At 41.1% G+C, this 19,878-nt stretch overlaps 1 protein-coding gene across 1 annotated transcript; it reads left to right on the top strand.

Moving 5' to 3' along the window:
* Positions 1-1,372: 1,372 nt before the first annotated feature.
* On the top strand, positions 1,373-18,998 carry LOC139723098 (orphan steroid hormone receptor 2). Its single transcript, XM_071634368.1, has 11 exons — positions 1,373-1,411; positions 4,587-4,760; positions 5,430-5,673; positions 6,872-7,051; positions 11,680-11,832; positions 13,455-13,651; positions 14,304-14,449; positions 15,015-15,236; positions 16,481-16,620; positions 17,590-17,727; positions 18,603-18,998. The coding sequence occupies exons 2-11, from the start codon at positions 4,620-4,622 to the stop codon at positions 18,902-18,904; spliced, it is 1,863 nt and encodes a 620-aa protein (XP_071490469.1). The 5' UTR covers positions 1,373-1,411; positions 4,587-4,619; the 3' UTR covers positions 18,905-18,998.
* The last annotated feature ends 880 nt before the right edge of the window (positions 18,999-19,878 follow it).

Genomic DNA, 19,878 nt, shown 5'->3' on the forward strand with positions numbered 1-19,878 from the left:
ATCATTAAGAGCTCATGCTGTGCACTGGTATAGCGTTTTCAACACATTGTAACAGAAATTAAATAGCGCTGCTGCTGTTTTAGTTTTTACAGTTATATGCGATAGGGAGAATTGAACACGCAGTGAATATGTTAATGTGTGTGTGTGTACGTGTGTAGGTGTGTGATGTAGAGTATCATGACTAATACCTGGCATTTGTTTGAATTTTAGGTGGCTGAGGTTCATGTGGAAGAGGTGCAGCAGATTGATGGGGGTGACATCGAGCATGGGGAGGAAGAGGTAATATACCCTCTTATCATCCCACACTGTTTCTATCACTTTCATCTCATGAATTACAGCTTGGCAAACAAAAGCGAGAGTCAATACTGCAATCCATTAAATCCCATTTTGTGTTGTTGTCGAACTTTTAAATAGCTGATGATTGTTGTTCATCCTGTTCTGTGCACACTTCCCGAAGGATTAGTTGATGTATGATGGTCATCGTATGAGAAGAGTTGTGGTGATGTACATGTACACAACATGATCTCCCAATAAGTCTGTTCAGACTTTTTCCCAATCATTTAAAAGCAAACTACACCTTGCATATCACCATCTGTGACTCCCCAGTGGCTCTGTGTTTTTCAACATCCCAACTCCAGGTTGGCATGAACTTGACAAGAAACAGGTTCTCTGAATGTTTTGGTTGAAAACATTCTCACTGGTGCCAGAATGGAGGCTTACAATTCTACCAGCACTGGACCCTTGCCAGAACATCAAGAACGGATGGATGCATGTCAGATTCCCTCAGAGAGAAAGGAGGGGGTTGTTATCAAAAGTCCAACCTTTCCAAGCAGTTGTGTGGTTACATGAAAACTATCCTGGCTAGAAAAAAGAACATTGTGTAAATGACCCTGCATGTAGCAGTCACTTGTCTGATGCAGCCAGGAACCACTACCTGGTAAATCCATTCTCTTTTATATGGTCAGTCCTGTCCATTGTCGGTACTGTCCATGGTCAGTGCTGTCCATGGACATGGTGTGGTGGATCCAGAGACTCCAGGTTGAGCCCTGTCTCATGATAATTCTCTGTCTACCACCTTGCTTCTCCGCTGAAGATAGGTTAGAAAATCGGCAAACCTGCCAATAGTGACCACCTGTATTGAAAGGCCAACGTATTTCCTAAGATACCTACAGGAGTGGTGCTGGAAATACTTGATGTTAGCTTTAGCCTGAGGCAGTTCGTCATCAGGTTTTCTGTTGTCGGAAGCAGCTCTGTGGTATATTGACAATCCTTGATCTTTGTTGGCCTCCGTGATCATGTGTTAGATGCATGTACAATGTATTTCCAGTCCATATTTCTGATGAAGGTCTTATTTCCTTTTTTTCAGGTTCATGTTCAGGAAGTCCATGGACTTGATGGTGGAATACAGCAGGTAATTATACCATCCTTCGTATTAGCAACTTTAGAAAATAATAGGATTTTCACAGACTGCATTGGCCTACCATATTTCGTCCTGTAAAATTTTCTGATAAAAAGTAATTGTGTTGTCTGTACAGTGCGTGAACTTTTTAAAGCATCAAGTGTAAGCTTGTTTGACGTCAGATCATTGCCGTGGGAACTAGGTAATACTGCATGGGGAAGCAGTCATTAGCCTCTGTTGAAATATGCCAAGTTTGATCATGAGTACATACTACTGGCAATGTTTTGTGATCCTGCCAAGGCGAGTGCGTGAAGTGTTATGTCATGACACAGCTGCTGGCATGGATAGTTCAAAGGTCATATAACGGATACAGTGAGAGCTGGTATGGGAGTTTTGGTTTCCTGCCTTTCCTTTTACACCAAGTATCATTGCTTGGTGTGGTTTGCTGACAAACTGCTCTCTATTCAGTTAATGAATGACCACTGCTGTTTGTAATGTGTTCATGGAATGACTGTACGGACAGTAGCAACATACAGGTGGTCTTTGTTTGCTTGTTTCAGACTACTTACAATGCACTGTCACCATGTTTGGTTTGATTTTCATTAACAACTAGAGAAGCACTCTGAGAGCGCAGACCTCTGCCAAGCTGCTCATTTCCACCACTGATCTTGTTCTTCCATACAGATCAGTGATTTCCACCCATACGTATGCATGCTGAAAATCGCCCGATTTTCCAATATAGAAGCCTTTTGTTACATCATCAACTTCCAGCTGCGCTATGCACCTCACCCTAGCAGAAATTAGAGCACACACTTTGGTGCGTGTATGCAAACCTCAAAAAATGTGCCTACCTGCCAAACTGTCGAAAACCCTTCATAAAATCCGTAAAAATTCCTGGATCACATAATCAAAATTGATTAATCTCTTCCTTGTGTCATTATCAACCTTTTCTGTAAGTTTATTTTGCACACGGACAAGTAAACAAACAAACAAACCAATGCTGATGAAAACATAACCTTCTCCCTTGGCGGAGGTAATAAAATCAGACTAAAAGAATGACAGGTCTTTCGTCAAGATAATGATAATGAAATATAAAAGTTACAGAATATTGATTATGTTTTTCACATATTGTGATATTGAATGCCACCACATACACAAATTATGCAAATGAGTTGAAGAAATGTTGTCAGAGACTCACAGTTCTCCTATTCCTTTGACATTGTAAATATCAGATATCACAGATGCCTGGAAATTTGCATGTGCAACCCTTTCCCCCAATAAAACTCGGGAATCATTTCAAGGCATTTGCAATGCAACAAAAATTTAATGCCACTGGTACCAGTTTTTAGCTCACCTGAGCCAAAGGCTCAAGTGAGCTATTGCGATCGCCCTTCGTCCGGCGTGCGTCGTGCGTCGTCCGGCGTCCGGCGTCCGTCGTGCGTCGTGCGTAAACTTTTTACATTTTCATCTTCTTCTTGAAAACCCCAAGACCGATTTTCATCAAACTTGGCAGGTAGCATCCCTAGGTGGTTAGGAACTCAATTTGTTAAAATGGGCACCATGCCCCACCCAGGGGGCCCCCAGGGGGGCCCAAACCCCCCAAAATTAAGGAATCTGTAAAAATCTTCTTCTCTAGAACCAGAAGTGATAGAGCTAAGTTAATACTATGAGTTAGTACATTGATGACTGTAGTTTCAAGTTTGTTCATGGCAGAATCAGGGGTGCCCCCCTTGGGACCCAGGGGAGGGGGGTGGGGAAGGGTTCTAATGGGGCCTAAATTGTACATTTTCATCTTCTTCTTGAGAACCCCATGACCCATTTTCACCAAACTTGGCAGGTAGCATCCCTAGGGGGTTAGGAAGTCAGTTTGTTAAAATGGGCACCATGCCCCACCCAGGGGGCCCCCAGGGGGCCCAAACCCCCCAAAATTAAGGAATCCGCAAAAATCTTCTTCTCTAGAACCAGAAGTGATAGAGCTAAGTTAATACTATGAGTTAGTACATTGATGACTGTAGTTTCAAGTTTGTTCATGGCAGAATCAGGGGTGCCCCCCTTGGGACCCAGGGGAGGGGGTGAGGAGGGGTCCTAATGGGGCCTAAATTGTACATTTTTATCTTCTTCTTGAGAACCCCATGACACATTTTCACCAAACTTGGCAGGTAGCATCCCTAGGGGGTTAGGATCTCAATTTTTTTAAAATGGGCACCATGCCCCACCCAGGGGGCCCCCAGGGGTCCCAAACCCCTCCCCCCCCCCAAATGAAGGAATCTTTATAAATCTTCTCTAGAATAGAAGTTATAGAGCTGAGATAATACTATGAGTGAGTACATTAATGACTGTAGTTTCAAGTTTGTTCATAGGAGATCCAGGGGTGCCCCTCTTGGGTGGGGGGGGGGGGGGTGGTTGGAAGGGTCCAAATGGGGGCCTGAATTGTACATTTTCATCTTCTTCCTGAAAACCTCATGATGGATTTTTGTTAAACTTGGCAGGTAGCATCCCTAGGGGGTCAGGATCTCAATTTATCAAAATGGGCACCATGCCCCACCCAGAGGGCCCCAGGGGGCCCCAATCCCCCCAAATTAAGGAATCTTAAAAAAATTGGGCCCTTATTGTACATTTTCATCTTCTACTTGAGAATACCTGGTCAAATTTTGGTAGAGCTGTGAATAATTTAGATTAGTGACTGCATGAAAGGTGAACTTGCGATACTCAGGTGAGCGCTAGACCTGCGGGTCTCTTGTTCTTTTTCAGTAACGCATCAAAAATAGATACTTAGTGTGGATTTATGTATGGTTTAATGGGAAATTTGCAAGGCCATGTCACTACCTTTGGTAATTTTAGTGATTCTTTGAATTTGTGTGTTGTCATGTCACCATACAACAACAAAGCAAGCATTTACATTCCTTGGATGCAACTACTGATTTTATGCAGTCATCATGCAGGGAAGTATATTATATTACACCAGTGAGAGAGGAATTATTAAAGATTTACATGACCCTCTTTGTCTTCCAGAATACACTTGTACGTACACTATTTGACATAAATTGTAAAATCCATTCATTATGCTGTCTGATAAAACCTGACAGCCATGAAATAATTGCTTGTAGTATATTGTCATTTTTTTTAACCCTTCCATCTTCATCTCCCCCCCCCCCCCCCCCCCCCCCCCCCCCCCCTTTGAATGCAGATCCAAGAGGTACATGGTCTTGACCACACTGGGATGCACCCACAAGTCTTGCAAACTGTCCATCTACCCACCGGTCAGGTCCAGCACATTGCCATGACCAGCATGCCTCAGCAGGTCTTGGGGTCCGTAGCCACGGTAGTCTCGTCCCAGCCTACGCCAGTGGAGGCGTTCAAGGTGCTGTAATATGATGTTTGTCATGTCCCCTTTGCCTGCCTGCAATAATTGAAATACCAGTATCAAATAGGCTTCCTGTGTCTCCAATAAAAAGAGAAATAGAAAATATTTCATATTACTGTTACTAATATTAGTATACTTATTTTCCCAGTACTACTACATTGGGAGGAAGGTCGAATCTTATGCTATTTTAGCTTATCACTCAGGTACATTTCCCTCGCATCTTATAAATACTGTAGTTATCTTTAAGAGTATATTTCAGACTGTCTAGTATATAAGATATTCATGTGGTAGAAATCATAGTGGTGGTGATGTTGTTAGTGTTGATATCATTGCCAGTACTTCTGGTGTTTTTGTTGTTTTTATTGTCGTCCCCGGTACTAACACCATCATTATTATTATCAAAATCATCATTGTCATCACTTACATCATCATCATCATCATCATCATCATCATCATCATCATCATCATCATCATCGTCATCGTCATCGTCATCGTCACAATCATCTTCATCATATTCATCATCGTCGTCATCGTTGTCATCGTTATCGTCGTTGTTGTTATCGTTGTCGTCGTCTTCTTCATTTTCATCTTCATTATTGTCATCATCATTATTGTTATCATCATCAACATTCTTATTGTTACCATCCTTTATTTCACATCGTACAGGTGCAACAGGTGCAGATTAATGACCAGACAGTGGAGCAGTTGGTACGGGTGCAGACATCGGCTGGAACCACAGTGACCACCATCGATGCAGCCACGGCCGAGAGGCTGGTCAAGCTACGGGAGGAGGATATCATCAAGTTCTCTGCGGCCCAGGGCCTGGCCCAGGCCCAGATGATTGCCAAGCCCGGCATGACATCCCCACGACCCATTGAGCTCTGCGTGGTGTGTGGCGACAAAGCATCAGGTAAAAAATGGCGGTGTGTGGAAAGGAAATAGACCCTAGGTTGACCCAGAGAATGCAGACTGTGACGGTTAATGATCAGCCACCATGACGTCAAGTATGGGGGATTTACAACTTGGCACATTGCCAGCAAACAAGCTTGGGCATGTTTACGTGCACAGGAACATAGGATGCGACACAAGTGAAGCAAAACTGTTTGTGTTGCTGAATCATCTGCGGCAGCTTCACTCATTTACCCTATGAATAAGTTGTGTGCCCATGCCCTGGTAGACTTGAGATGGTTTATATTTACACTACCTTGCTTGACTCAGTGACCTTTGATGATGCTTTGTTGCCCTAAATGGAGCTCAGACTCATGCAGATAATATGTGGGGGATCACAATTCTGCTAATATTTTGTCAGTGTAATTGTATAGCATTGTATTTCTCCCTGTAAATCTGCAATATAATTTGGTTAATTTTATCATTCTTTACCATCACGTGGGATTAATAACACTTAGATTGTTCATGGTGCTCAGAGGAATACATTTTGGAAATATGATGTGATGGGTAGTGTTTCACGGATTAATATATCCATTTTTACATGGATAAATGTAACTATCATGCATATCACTAGGAATGTGACAACATTCACTGTAGACTTAAAGATTGATGTATGAGTCTGCGAAAGAAATTCCCTCAAAGTGCATGGATGGAAGCTCTGAAATTTTGGATTAATTTACCAGTTATATTTGTGACTTGTGCTATTTTTCTCACCATATGTGATTGATATTTCATGGAAAACACCCTATTGGTTTTAGATCAAAAAATATAAAAGTCATACTCTTCACAGTGTTGTTATTTTGTTACTGCAACTCCCTCCCATACTATACATCATTTGCTAAGTTATTGTAACTGTGCTATTTTTTATTGCGGCAAGTTTTGTTCATCCTTTTTATGTTGGATGTTCATTGAAAAGGAAACTATGTGAAGATTGGTGTGCAAGCCAAAAGGACACCTGCGAGATGTTCACATCATCAGTTTATCTCGATTGTGTATGCAATTTTGACTAGTTTCCATTGTTAGGGGAATCTTGTTCAGATGTGATATTTCATTATGTTCTGATTTTATATTTGTGAAACGTCTTGCAGTGCTGTTTCTGTAATTTTGCTGTCTTTTTTAATGTCAGCTTGCTAACTTTTTAACATTTGTTCACTCTACAGGTCGCCACTATGGGGCCATCAGCTGCGAAGGCTGCAAGGGTTTCTTCAAGCGCAGCATTCGCAAGCACTTGGGCTACACGTGCCGGGGTAACAAGGACTGTCAGATCATCAAGCACAATCGTAATCGCTGCCAGTACTGTCGCCTCCAGAAGTGCCTAGAACTGGGCATGAAGTCGGACTGTAAGCGCGGGAGAGTAGATCCTCCCTCTTCTTCTTCCAGTAAATTGGCAACATCTTTTCTAACATACCCCCTCCCCTGCCCCTCCCCCATTTCCCATGTACACCCACTGCATGTCTGTATACTGTGTGTTTCTGTGTCTGTGTGTTGGAATGTGCACAAGTGAAATGCCTTCAAATAAGGACCATAGGGAAAGACTAACAAAGCTGTTTAGATGGGAGAGTGTATGTGTGAATGCAGAAGGCCTGCAAAGTAGTGACTCAGTGAATTCACAAGGTCTTCAATTACATGTGAGGTGTATAAATTTCGTGTAAGTTGGATGTGAAAGTACAAACATTGTGGTCCAATTTACTTTGAAAGCATCTCCCTGTTTGTATGTTTGTTTGTGTGTGTCTGTGTGTATGTGGGTGTTTAAGTCTGTGTTTATGTATTTTGATGATGTACCGGTACAGTGTACATGTAACAACTTATTCTCACCACAGACTCAGTGTCCATGACATCAAAATGTCCAGCAGATCAGACATAGTTAAGGGCAATTTCATACATTTCAGGCTAAAATACATACACTGCATGTCATTTTCCTCCTCTCTTTTTTTCTGTTCCCAACAGCAACTCTCCTCCATTCACCCATTTTATCCGTCATAAATTTATCCATCAAAGTGTCATATGTTGATTATCTATCCGCATCACATTGTACTGGAATCTGACTTTAAAGGGACTGTACAGTACTGGTTGAGGTGGGGATTCATGTTTTGAACATTCCTAAGTGAGATAATGAAAAGCCTCTTATGAAATATGAAAGAGCATGTAATTATAAGAAGGATTCAACGTTTATTTGATGAAAATTGGTTTTCAAATGGCTGAGATATCCAAAAAAGTGCTATTGATAAAAGGCGACATGCCACAACTTTATTAGGATCTCTTTGTTTCACCTTGTTTTTGGATATCTCGGCCATTTCAAAACCGATTTTCATCGAATAAACTTTTCATACCCCTTAGAACTGCATGCTCTTTCACATCTCATAAAGTGGTTTCTGAATATCTCGCAAAACGTTAAAAGTTAAATCCTCACCTCGACCAGAACTGTACACACCCTTTAACCCTGTAGGTGCCCAATCACAATAGCTTAACTTGCCAAACTTTTGGCATTCAGTAATCTGTCTGAGCTTGTCCTAGTTGTGAATTAGCAAGCCTACTCAGGTGTAACAATGTGCTTCAGCCCAACAGGAAGGCCATGGTGACATAATAGGGATTAAGGGGATTAGGTGATCTCTATTCATTGAAAGTTAGGTTTCAGACATCTGAGCTGGTCTGTGAACAAAGCGCTGTTTGGGTTGATTCTCTTTTGGTGTTCACAACATAACAGCATTAGCGGTGCTAGGAGTCGCCCAAGGTAGGTCTGTTTAGTCACAAACAGTCAGTCCGCAGCGTGAGCGAAAACGCACGTATTTATTCAAGTCGTATGCACGGCTGAGCGGTGCTTGCATACGTAATGAGCAGATACATGGTCATGAACAAATCCGTGTAGAACGAGTATTTCTCGTCAGTTTTCGACACTTTTAGTATCGACTTAAAAAGAAAACATAAGCAAATATGCTCATGATCAAAATAAACGGAAAAGAAGAATAAAGAATATCAAAATCCCTCTCGAAGTTCGGTATTGTATTCAAAAATATTCCTTCACGTTTGACGCCAGAAAAATAACCTGAAATCTTTCATGCCCCTCTAAAATATGGTGAAGACTATATCCGCTAAGGTATATAGTATCACAATAAGGGCACGTTTTCCCATCTTCATTTCAATACGGGTCAGGAACTAGCAAAATTCAGAGACATGTCTAGCGTCGAGTTTAAAAAGATTATCCTCGCATTCGCACCGGAATTCCGGGTCTGTGATTGGTCGAAATCTGTCGCAAGACGCGGCGTGTCGCATTGCGTAGTATCCATTGGCTGCTGACTCAATGCTGTGAGTTTTAAATGTTAGGTTCCAGATTGTGATCGAATTTTCACTCTCTGTACAAAACTTGAACTTTACACAGGAACCAATGATGTGTATGTGAGTGTGCACTTACAATGACCCTGAACAATGGACCTGGCTGCCACCTGTCCCGAGCTCTGCTGCCAGGCACATGAATGCTTAATCAATTATTCATGTGGATTGCCCCGAGCACTGCTAGTCTGAATTCTTGACACAGGGTGAAATGCATGCACATGAAAGAAGTAAGCACATGTTTCCATGTGCTTGCACACACCACATTTCAGAATGAACAAAGACTAGCTGCGATAGTGGAATTCCTCATGAAACATTCCAATCCTGGCCATTGTCCACGACCATTGTCTGGGTATCAACAACACATTCCACGCGTGTTCATTCACTACCCCACTTCCAGTAAGAAAACATAATTTGCCTTGTTTTCAACAGGAAAATTCACAACCTTAAAAATGGTGCCCCTCTTCGTTTTTTAATTGATCATACTCGCTCAAGTTTCACGATTGTGAAATCGAAGAAATTACGGAGATCTATTTTCAATACCAGTCAGGAACTAGCAAAACATCAAACTATGATCTAAAAGCTTCTTGAACATTGGCAAAATAATCGTTTACTTTGATGCTAAAATTGACTACTATATTGACATCAAAAATAGGGAAATTAGGTATCAAATTAATGAGCATAATCAGCTCTATAACATACCTAATCATCCTGGGTAAAACAATGCACTGCGAAAGCTATGAAAGCTGTTGTTGCGACCTCTGCAAAAACTCTCGCAAAGTATCGCGAAATCTCGTCAGTCTCAAGGGCACAAACTGCGTAAACGTGATTCTGAATAAAATTGTCGTTCGTGCCTCATTATCGCACACGCTGCGGGCTGACTGCAAAAGATGCTGCTCCAGCTGAGTGGAGAATAATTAGGATGTACCTATGGTCATTCTTGACCAGCAGAGGGCTCCACAGTCCAGAAAAAAGACAGTGGTCCTTGTATGTCTGAAAGCAAGACAATGTTTGTCATTGTTGGTACAACTTACTGTAACTTTCCCAAGAGTTGCTGGCAGGTTGCTAGCTACCAGTATTTTGTAGGTTTTGGGGCTTTGTGTTTTGGCCATCTGTCACACTATGTGAAGTTACGTCCTTGTGCACTTGAGACCTTTTTATCTTCAGACCTTTGTCACTTTCAAGTCTTATATGTGTTCTACCAGGCCTTTAGTGAAATCAATGGAATTTGGATTGCAGTCCTTTTATTGAGATGTTGCAAGAACTTGTAATAGGTGTATTGATTGATACTGTAATGTTACAATTGTTACCCAGTGGCATCTATGTTCAGATTCACAAACTCACGTCCATAGATTAAAGGGTGTGTACAGTTCTGGTCGAGGTGAGGATGTAGCTTTTTAACATTTTGTGAGATATTCCGAAACCACTCTATGTGATGTCAAAGAGCATGCAATTCTAAGGGGTATTAAAAGTTTACTTGATTAAAATCGGTTTTGAAATGGCTGAGATATCCAAAAACAAGGTGAAATAAAGAGATCCTAATAAAAGGCGTGGCCTGTCGCCTTTTATTATTTTCACTTTTTTTGATATCTCAGCCATTTGAAAACCAATTTTCATCAAATAAACGCTGAATCATTCTTAAAATTACATGCTCTTTCATATTTCATAAGAGGTTTCTCATTATCTCTCTTAAGAATGTTCAAAACATGAATCCCCACCTCAACCAGTGCTGTACAGTCACTTTAACCTCCATTGACATGCAGATGTGTAATTCTGCAGTTTTGGTCTGTTTTATTAATGAAGCATCACAGGTGTACTTATCCTCATCACTACTTTCTATTTGTAACCTTTGGTTGGTCATATCTAGTGATTGATATTAGAGTTTTGTTGTCATCAGAGTAATGTAATACGTCTATGTCACATGATATATGTATACGTCTGTATCTTGTCACCTTATCTATTCCTGACATCAGTTCATCAAATAACCCAAGTAAACTCCATCCATTCATTATAAATGAATATACATCCATGCCATCTTGAACTGGCTTTCTCTCTATGTTCAAGTCTTTCTCAGCGTATGGAACTGTCAAAATGGAAATACTATGACAGTAGAAGATGTCATATCATGTGAGCTGGAAAGTTTTAGACAAGGCAACCCTTCAAGATCCAATTTCTGTTCTTTGTAACACTCATGATCGCTATTCCTGACGACCTGTATCTGTATTTTGAATTTATGATGTGGAAAACTGGAGCAAACGCTGTCAACCATGCATAAGGAAAATTATTACCTTGTGATATCTCTTTGCATCAACAAAAATGATTTTACAATGTAATTTCTCAGCCGGATTATATTCAGCACATGGACAAGAAAGCAGTATCCATTAATGCACTGACATTTCATCAATTGAGCTTATTCCAAGTATGTTAGCTATGTAACATGTTTGTATAAAGGTAATTGAATGTAAGGATTTTTGAATGTGCAAAATGCACACCTGTAAAGTTGATTGAATATATGCAAAATGCATTCCTGACATTGTGTGTTAGAAGACACACATGATGCAGTCATAGTACTATCTCTTGGTTTGATCACTGACATCCATAAGTACATCAGCACACTCTTTGCATTGCTCTGATCTTCAAGCAGCGGTGCAGTGTGAGAGGTCTCCCCTGAAGGCGCGGGAGAAGACCACCAGTAACTGTGCGGCGTCGACAGACAAGATCTACATCCGGAAGGACATCAGGAGTCCCCTGGCAGCCACGCCCACGTTCATGACGAGCAGCGTTCTGGCTGGAGGTAGGTTTGCCACCACTCTTCCTTGCAAAGCCCAGTTTGCTTCAGAACCAGGTTTTCTTTGCCTAGTTTGAAGGCAGTGGGAAACTATACCCAGTATTTTTTCTGACTTTGATGAATTTTAGTCAACAATAAAAAGTAATTAAAGCTTCACGACAATGAGACCAAACACAATCCCCCGACCCCCCCCCCCCCAAAAAAAAAAAAAATAGAAAAAAGGGGGGAAATGGAACTTCAGGATATAAAGAATCAGCATGAAAGATTTGGGAGTTTTTACCATGATCACTTGTTTTAACCAGTGCGGTATATAAAGAGAGTTTGGACAACTGCTAGATTGGATGCCATGTCGTTGCCCAGCATATTATGCGTTATGGGGTTAGCATGTACGCTTATACATAATAATGAAAGCAAACCGAATAAGGGGTAGTGAACAATGGGCACCGCATGTGTGCAGGCCTTGAAATAGGATTTTGGAGGGGCAAGGCCATTTAGAAAAGGGCACTTTTTCCAAGAGGCCAGCCATTAAAGGGCACTTAGGTCAGTCAGAGGGGCACCAAGGCCACATTGGAAAGGGCATGTTGGGTGTTATACTGTTTATACGTGATGTGAATGCCCCATAGAGCTGTATGCTATCGACCGTGCTGCTACATTCCAGTAGCGCATGAACGCATAAGATCTCTCCGCAGCAGACGACGTTGGGCAGTAGGCCATACGCAATACGATGTAGGTTCTGTAATACAGTACTGGTACGTTCTCAACGCATACGCCGCGCTCACTTTGGAGCACTTCCGGCGCCATTTTGCTTTGAGCATGCTAGCTAATGCGGGCATGAATGCAGAGCGAGAGAGATGGCAATGCTCGCAGCCGTCCGACAGGCCTGGCATTTTTTAGCATGGCTTGCGACCATTTGCTCCAGCCCGCCGCTGCCTACATAGCTAGTAACTCTATGGCCGATGCGCTGCGGAGGCAGTCGGGACGGTAAAAGCCGGTCGGGCGTACATGTACGTACACGTCGTCTCGTATCTCGGAAAGATACTTCAAGTTTGAATCAGATATATTGGGACGTGAGTGAACTGAAGGTGTGATGTTTGAGATCAGGAAAGTTGTTCAAGCTTATTAAAGTGTAGACTTTGAGAAAGGGCATATTATACGCCTTAAATAATAACTTTCATTCTAAAAGGGCACCACGGCCACAAGAAAAAGGGCACATTTTTTTTTGGCCGTAACTTTGATCAAGGAAAAAAAGGCATTGCGGCCAACGAGAGGGGCACCGACGGCCATGGCCGTCGGTGGCCGTCGGTTAATTCAAGGCCTGTGTGTGAGTGCACTTTGGTAACGACATGGCTCCATGAAGATCATGGGACCTGTTTTGACCAATCACAGGCTTTAAAACTCATAAGCCCAAAACCAAGTTGGCCAGACTCTCTTTACATATGGCACTGGTTTTAACTGTTGTACAGAATGAAGAGCTGTTTGGTCAATTTCATATTGTTCACCCGTTCATGGGAGGGACAGCCTGAAGTTGGGTTATTTTTTTTTTTCACTCTCTTGTCGATGCCTCTGTGGATTTTATACAGAGAGACAGCAAAATGGAAGTTTTGTATGTGTGTGTGTCTGGTTTGTAGGTGACGTGAAAAGCCCACAAGGGAACAGGACGGGTCTCTTCGACCAGGGCATCCTACTCAACCTGCAGAGCACCCAGGCGAGTTCGCCGGCAGCGACCACAGACACGACCACGGACCTGAGCACGCTGGCCAGCGTGGTGACGTCACTAGCCAACATGAACAAGAAGACGGAAGAAGGACCTAGTCAGTCTCAGCAGGTAGGGTTGTGTTCTGGAGGGAAGAAAAACAACTTTGGCATGTGGTACCTGTAACCCCCCCCCCCCCCCCCCCCCCCCCCCACACACACACACTTGTAACAATTTTGCCATCCATCCAAATGAAACCTAAACAATCGACATATTTGTGACAAACGCATCGTTTCAATTTTTGTGCCATGTATTTGAAACTGTCATCTTACATTGTCAAGACATACTCTAGATCTACATTGTATTAAAGAAATATGCATTATGGTGGGGGCATACTAGGCGCAATAGCGATATTTCTACTTTTTTGTTTGTTTGTTTGTTGTTGTTGTTGGGTTTTTTTTTCAGGCTCGTGGGACCAATGACTTTAGTTCTCTGGGTAGACTTTACAATGAGAATAAAGTGCTTAGCCAAAGGGCACTACATGTACTTCCAGGCTGGAACTTGAGTGGTATTCATGGATGGAAGCATGCTATCTTATATGCAAGGTCTTAACTGCTCATAGATACGTTATATAGATATGTATATAAAAGGTATATCGATAATAGTGCATCTCTGTCTTATGGTTTTTGAAAGATTGCTAGAAACTAAGTTGGGTTGCCTGTTACACTCTTGTTCTCACACTGTTAATCTCATAAACTGATGCCAATGTCACCATTCCTTGCAGATCTATTCTCCGTCGCAAACCTTGCAAATCATCTCCAATGGCGAGCAGGAGGTTCAAGGCAGCGAGAGTATGAACGTATCCAAAGCCTTTGATGCATTGACTAAGGCTCTTAACACGTCGGGGGACTCCGATGCAGGCGATCTCAGGTAAGACCAACTTTTTTAGAGAGCTGTGGTCGCAAGTGATTCTTGAAGGGAGGGATATGCTGTAGTTGGATCTGAACCAAACAGAGGCTCCCAACTACCATTTTTTTTGGTGATATATTGTCTGTTTTTCATTCGTCAGAAATAAAAAGATATGTTTTTGAAGTGATACATTTTTCAGTAAATCTGAGCTTATGATAGTAACAGACTTACCAGCATTTCATGATGTACAGGAGATAGATTATTGCAACATCTTTGACCAAAGTCAAAACCTTTGTTACAGAAGTAGCCAGGTTTGCAGTGATTCCCAATCTTTAAAGAGCGATGAAACCTCTATATTATTCTAGCCAACAGAATTACTATCACTGCCAGCAGTTGGTCTGGGAGGAATTATTTTGATGCGGATAGAAGCATAGAAGAATTGGGATAGAAGTGACAGCTGTATTTTTGTGGAATTCAAAAAATTCATCTGAAAGGCCATGATTATTGATCAGTATAACCAAATTAGATGTAGTGCTTGGTCAATGAACCTCATATACAATGTAAGTTTTTGTGGTCTCTCCTGCAGCATTGACCAGTCAACCAATGGTGGCAGTGGGTCATCAGGGGAGTCGGACCTGGTCAAGCTGGAAACGCCGATGCTGAGCGACGCCCACATGCAGTTCAAACTGACCACTCCCACCCCCATGCCTCAATTTCTCAATGTGCACTATATCTGTGAGTCGGCCTCTCGGCTCCTCTTTCTTTCCATGCACTGGGCGAGAAGCTTGCCAGCATTCCAAGCCTTGAGGTTTGTCATTACCTTCTTAGCTCTCTTACTAGCATAAGACCATGAATGAAAGTCTGCCTTATCTTTATTGAATGATACTAATAATAAATCATTTGTTAAAGGCATAATTTACCATTTGCAGATGCAACAAAAATCCAGCATCAGTGCTTTAAAATAGTTCTGAAATGTGAGCTAGGGATAGAAACAACCAATGTAAAAATTTGAATCCGTATAATCAATGATAGGTATTGTTAAATACACAAAATGTGAACAATAGTTATAATAAGAATGCCTCCAGATTAAACCATCTACAGTTATGGTTTATCGAGAAAAATGCCGATATCTCCTTATATTTTTACTAGGCGAAAATGTTATATGGTAGGATGTTTTGTGATACAACAGACCTACACATATGCATCAAATGTGATATCTTGAACATTTTTAAAATCACTGCTCCTAAAGGTAAACTGGACCTTAAAGCGCAGAAACTCTAATCTGTATATTTGATTGCCATGCAACAGCTTCGTGATGCTATTTGGTTGAGCTTTACTAGATATTTATGTAAGATATTGAATAAATATCAAATCTCTAAAAGATATCACTCTACGGTTCTAATTTGAATTTGACCATCAGAATAAAGAAAAGAGAGATTGAACATATGTATCCAATGTAGCCCAGAGAAGAAAAAGACCGCTGTTATTTTTTGTTCCTTCTCATCCCTTGTCTATACTCATCCGAGGCAATTTTTTTTTTTGTCTGTGTGAGTGACATGAAGTAGCCATATTTTCTCAGTGAGACACTTATTGCTGATATATTGGTGTTCCTAAATGCCATGAAACATCTACCATTTTTCTGGTATATGGGACACGCATTCTTCATAAGAATTCACATAAATTAATTCATATAGATTAAGGCAGAAATCAAATATCATTTTCTCTTTTCTTCTATCTGCAAAATTATTGAATGACTGATTTTCAAGTTGATGCAAATAAGTTTTGTTGGATAAAATATGCTACCAAATGATGTTAAGTGCGTACTTGGTAATCGTCATGCCCAACAAACCACTTCCTATGGCTTTGTGTATGTATTCTGGGGAAGTTGCTCTGCCCATATTAAATCAACCTGTCTATGGTAGTCTTCACATGATTATCTTATCTGTGTAGATAAGTATGCAAATGATGTCTTGAAAAGAGGTGTTGTGTGACACTAGTAATTTCATCGCAATGTATGCCATAATGTCCTGTGTTGCTACTCCTTCCCGACAGCGCTGAAACGCATACAACCATGGTGCAAAAGTGCTGGAGTGAGCTGTTCACGTTAGGGTTGGCACAGTGTGCCCAGGCGATGGCGCTGTCTACCATCCTTACAGCCATTGTCAACCACTTACAGACCAGTCTTCAGCAGGGTAAGCTAGCCATGAACTGTGTGCTCATTTTTATTGACACCCCTCTGACATACTGTAGCCATGTTTACTATCAGGTGCCCCTATGGAGAAATATGAAACAAAGTTTAATCCAAGATAGGATACACAACGCTGCACACTGGCACTGGTCCGACAGTCCCTTACCAGTAAAAGTCACTGTGGGACCGTTAACTTTTTCAGGATTGGGCCAGTCAAAAAAAAAAAAAAAAAGGGAAAAAAATATGGAAAAACTGGGTACCTACTGGTCCGAAAGACAGGTCGGACCAGTCAAAAAAATGGGTTAGTGTGCAGCCCCGTTATACAGCTTCTTAAAGTACAGGTAGACTTACTGTTTTGCAGATGTGTGTATGAACTTCAGATATTTATACCTGACATACACAAAGTGTATAAAGGGGTATATAGGAATCATCTGTGTCATATAATCATTGGTTGCTTTGCTCTTTTTTATGTCATTTTTAATTGGAGAGCATTAATTTCACATAACTAATTTTTGTAGGAATGGTTGAGTATTTGTTCTCTTTGATTTTCACAAGAATAATTACCAGTTGCCTATAGCTGTGTAGATTTTCCTGATGTGTTACAAAGGGAAACAAATTCTGGGAAAATTTCTATTAAAAAGATTTTATCCTGTTGCCATAAATATTGTGAGAAAATAGCTGTATAAAGAAAAATGAATACATTTTATTTTGTTTCTCTGGTGACATCAATTTTCTGACCCATTTACAATATATATGATAATTCTACCCACTAATTTTACAGAAAAACTGTTTTTGTTAAAACAGTTATTCTCTTAATGTTCTGGAATGTGATAAGTCACTGTTGTCAGGAGTTAACTTTTTGGCAGTATGGAGGAATGACGTGGGAATTTTTCATTTAGGGATTGTATAGCTGAGCAGTTACCATGGTGTGTAATGGCTGTGCCCAACATTTCTTCCTTCTCTTGGGGACCAGACAAGCTGTCGGCAGACCGGGTAAAGGCCGTCATGGAACACATCTGGAAGCTGCAGGAATTTGTGACAACAACAGCCAAGTTAGGAGTGGATCAGACGGAGTTTGCATACCTCAAGACCATCGTCCTTTTTAGCCCAGGTAGGCTTCCTTGACAAAAGAAACAAGAGTGCTGCCCCCCCCCCCCCCCCCCCTTTATTTTTTTGCATGTCAAATGTGTCATTAAATCAGGCATTTTATGTGACTTATGTAGATATTGAAGTGACAGCTCAATTGGATACTGGTAATTTTGACTATGTTGGGTGGTGTGTTTACAAAGTCTCAAATAGCCTCATTTCCAACTTCAAAATAGATGCATACTGGCAGTTGACCTGCTTGCTTGTGTCATGTTCATATTTGCAACTACAGTCTGTTTTGAAAATATTTAATGTAATTATTCAGTCCATTTTTTGCATGCCTGGGTGTTTGTATGCCCTCCTGTATGCCTTCATTCAGTCCTACAAGGACTCTAAAATATATTGAGATAAATCATCGCTTATTTCATCTGTCATCTTAGGAATTTCAATGCCAGAAAATACAAAAAATTGTCCAAATAGCAAGCCTATTATTGCTAAAGTTCAATTCTTTTATGTGGTCTTTGTCCTCTTCACAATGATATACCCATTTGAAATAATTTGAGATGGAAATGATCAAATTTTCAATTCTGTGTGATGACTGTCAATCCCCTAAAAAAGTGGATTGTAAATGTTGTGTGCCATGACAATGCCAAAAGATACTGGATAATGTACAGCTATAAGAGAAGCCTGATTCTTCATCTGCAGTACAACTTTTCACATTGACAGGTAATGTTACTGTGATGTATTATCTATAAACCATGCCCATCAGGTAATTCCGTCAATGGAAGCAATTTGTGTGGTAATATCTATGAGAATAATGAATTAACAACAAGAAAGAGAATATGTACTATGTCAGCCTGCACACATTTTTACCCGTTTCTGTCAATTACTTCTGCACAGATCATCCTGGACTGAGCAATGTACGGCAAATCGAGCGATTCCAGGAATTGGCAGTATCTGAGCTGCGTGATTATGAAGCGAGAAACTACTCCACGAAATTGAACCGCTTTTCCAAACTGCTGCTGCGCCTCCCCACCCTGCGACTTCTGAGTCCAGCAATCATGGAGGAACTCTTCTTTGCCGGTTTGATCGGAAATGTGCAGATCGACAGCATCATCCCGTACATTCTACGCATGGAGACGGCGGACTACAACACGGCGCAGATAACGGTATCAGCCTCACCGACGTCACTGAGCGGTTGACGATCCTCCGTCTTGGTGAACGATTCTCTGCAGATCAGTGTTCAGATTGAGAAAACTCACAAAGACATGGACTTCCTGTTCACTGAACTGCCGGCCATGCCGCAAGCCAAGGAGGCGTACCGTGCGTCAAGCTGCAAAATACAGCTCCCACATTCTTGGAGTCACACCAATGCACGCATTGTATTTATATATCTTTACACATAATTATATACATATATCTATTTTCCTTTTTTACAGGACATTCGACTCGTTTTGTTTGTGGTTGTAGCAACCTTTGTAACTGAGGACAGAATGGAGAAAGTTGTATACCTACTTGAAGTGCATTACCTTATTGTTGATACATGGAAAGATTGTGAAATTCTCAGTCTTTTTTTGTACAATTTGTTCCAGGAGAAGTAAGCTGTTTGTCTATTGAGATATTTTGTAGGGTTGAAAGCAGGTTCAATTTTCTCAAGTTAAAAGTGGAACATGATCTTGATGCATGTTCCATTTTTCTAGATAGCTTGCGTGTTATAATACCATTACTGTTATCAGTGAGTTAGGTTCTCAAAAGATGATTTTACTCATCTTCATAGGACTATGTTTTTATTTTTTTCCTAATATTTGGAAGTCATGTTGATAAAATCAATGTTTTAATGTATTATACTAGAGCAGCTAATTACGACATCTCATTTGCTACACTGAATTTTGACATACCAATGTACTTTCATCACTTTCCTGTATACTATGGCTAGTATGTCATGAAAGTTGCAATGTGGTAAGTAAGAAATTGCCAGGATTCCAAAGGGGCAAGAGATAAGGAGGAAAGCCAACTCCATGTTCAATGCATCGTCATTCGACCAGACCAGTTTTACAGTGGACAAGGCAGTGAGAAGTTGCCCGACGTGCTTCTGCAAAGACTGCCTGTGCCATTGTAGGTGCCGTGTGTCAGTGTCATTCTTCTTTTCTCACAGTCATGTGTGTTATGTAAGGAA

The sequence above is a fragment of the Diadema antillarum genome, unplaced genomic scaffold, assembly GCF_040938485.1.
Source record: "Diadema antillarum isolate AM-2024a unplaced genomic scaffold, OU_Dant_1.0 scf00000180, whole genome shotgun sequence".
Classification (NCBI taxonomy): Eukaryota; Metazoa; Echinodermata; class Echinoidea; order Diadematoida; family Diadematidae; genus Diadema; species Diadema antillarum.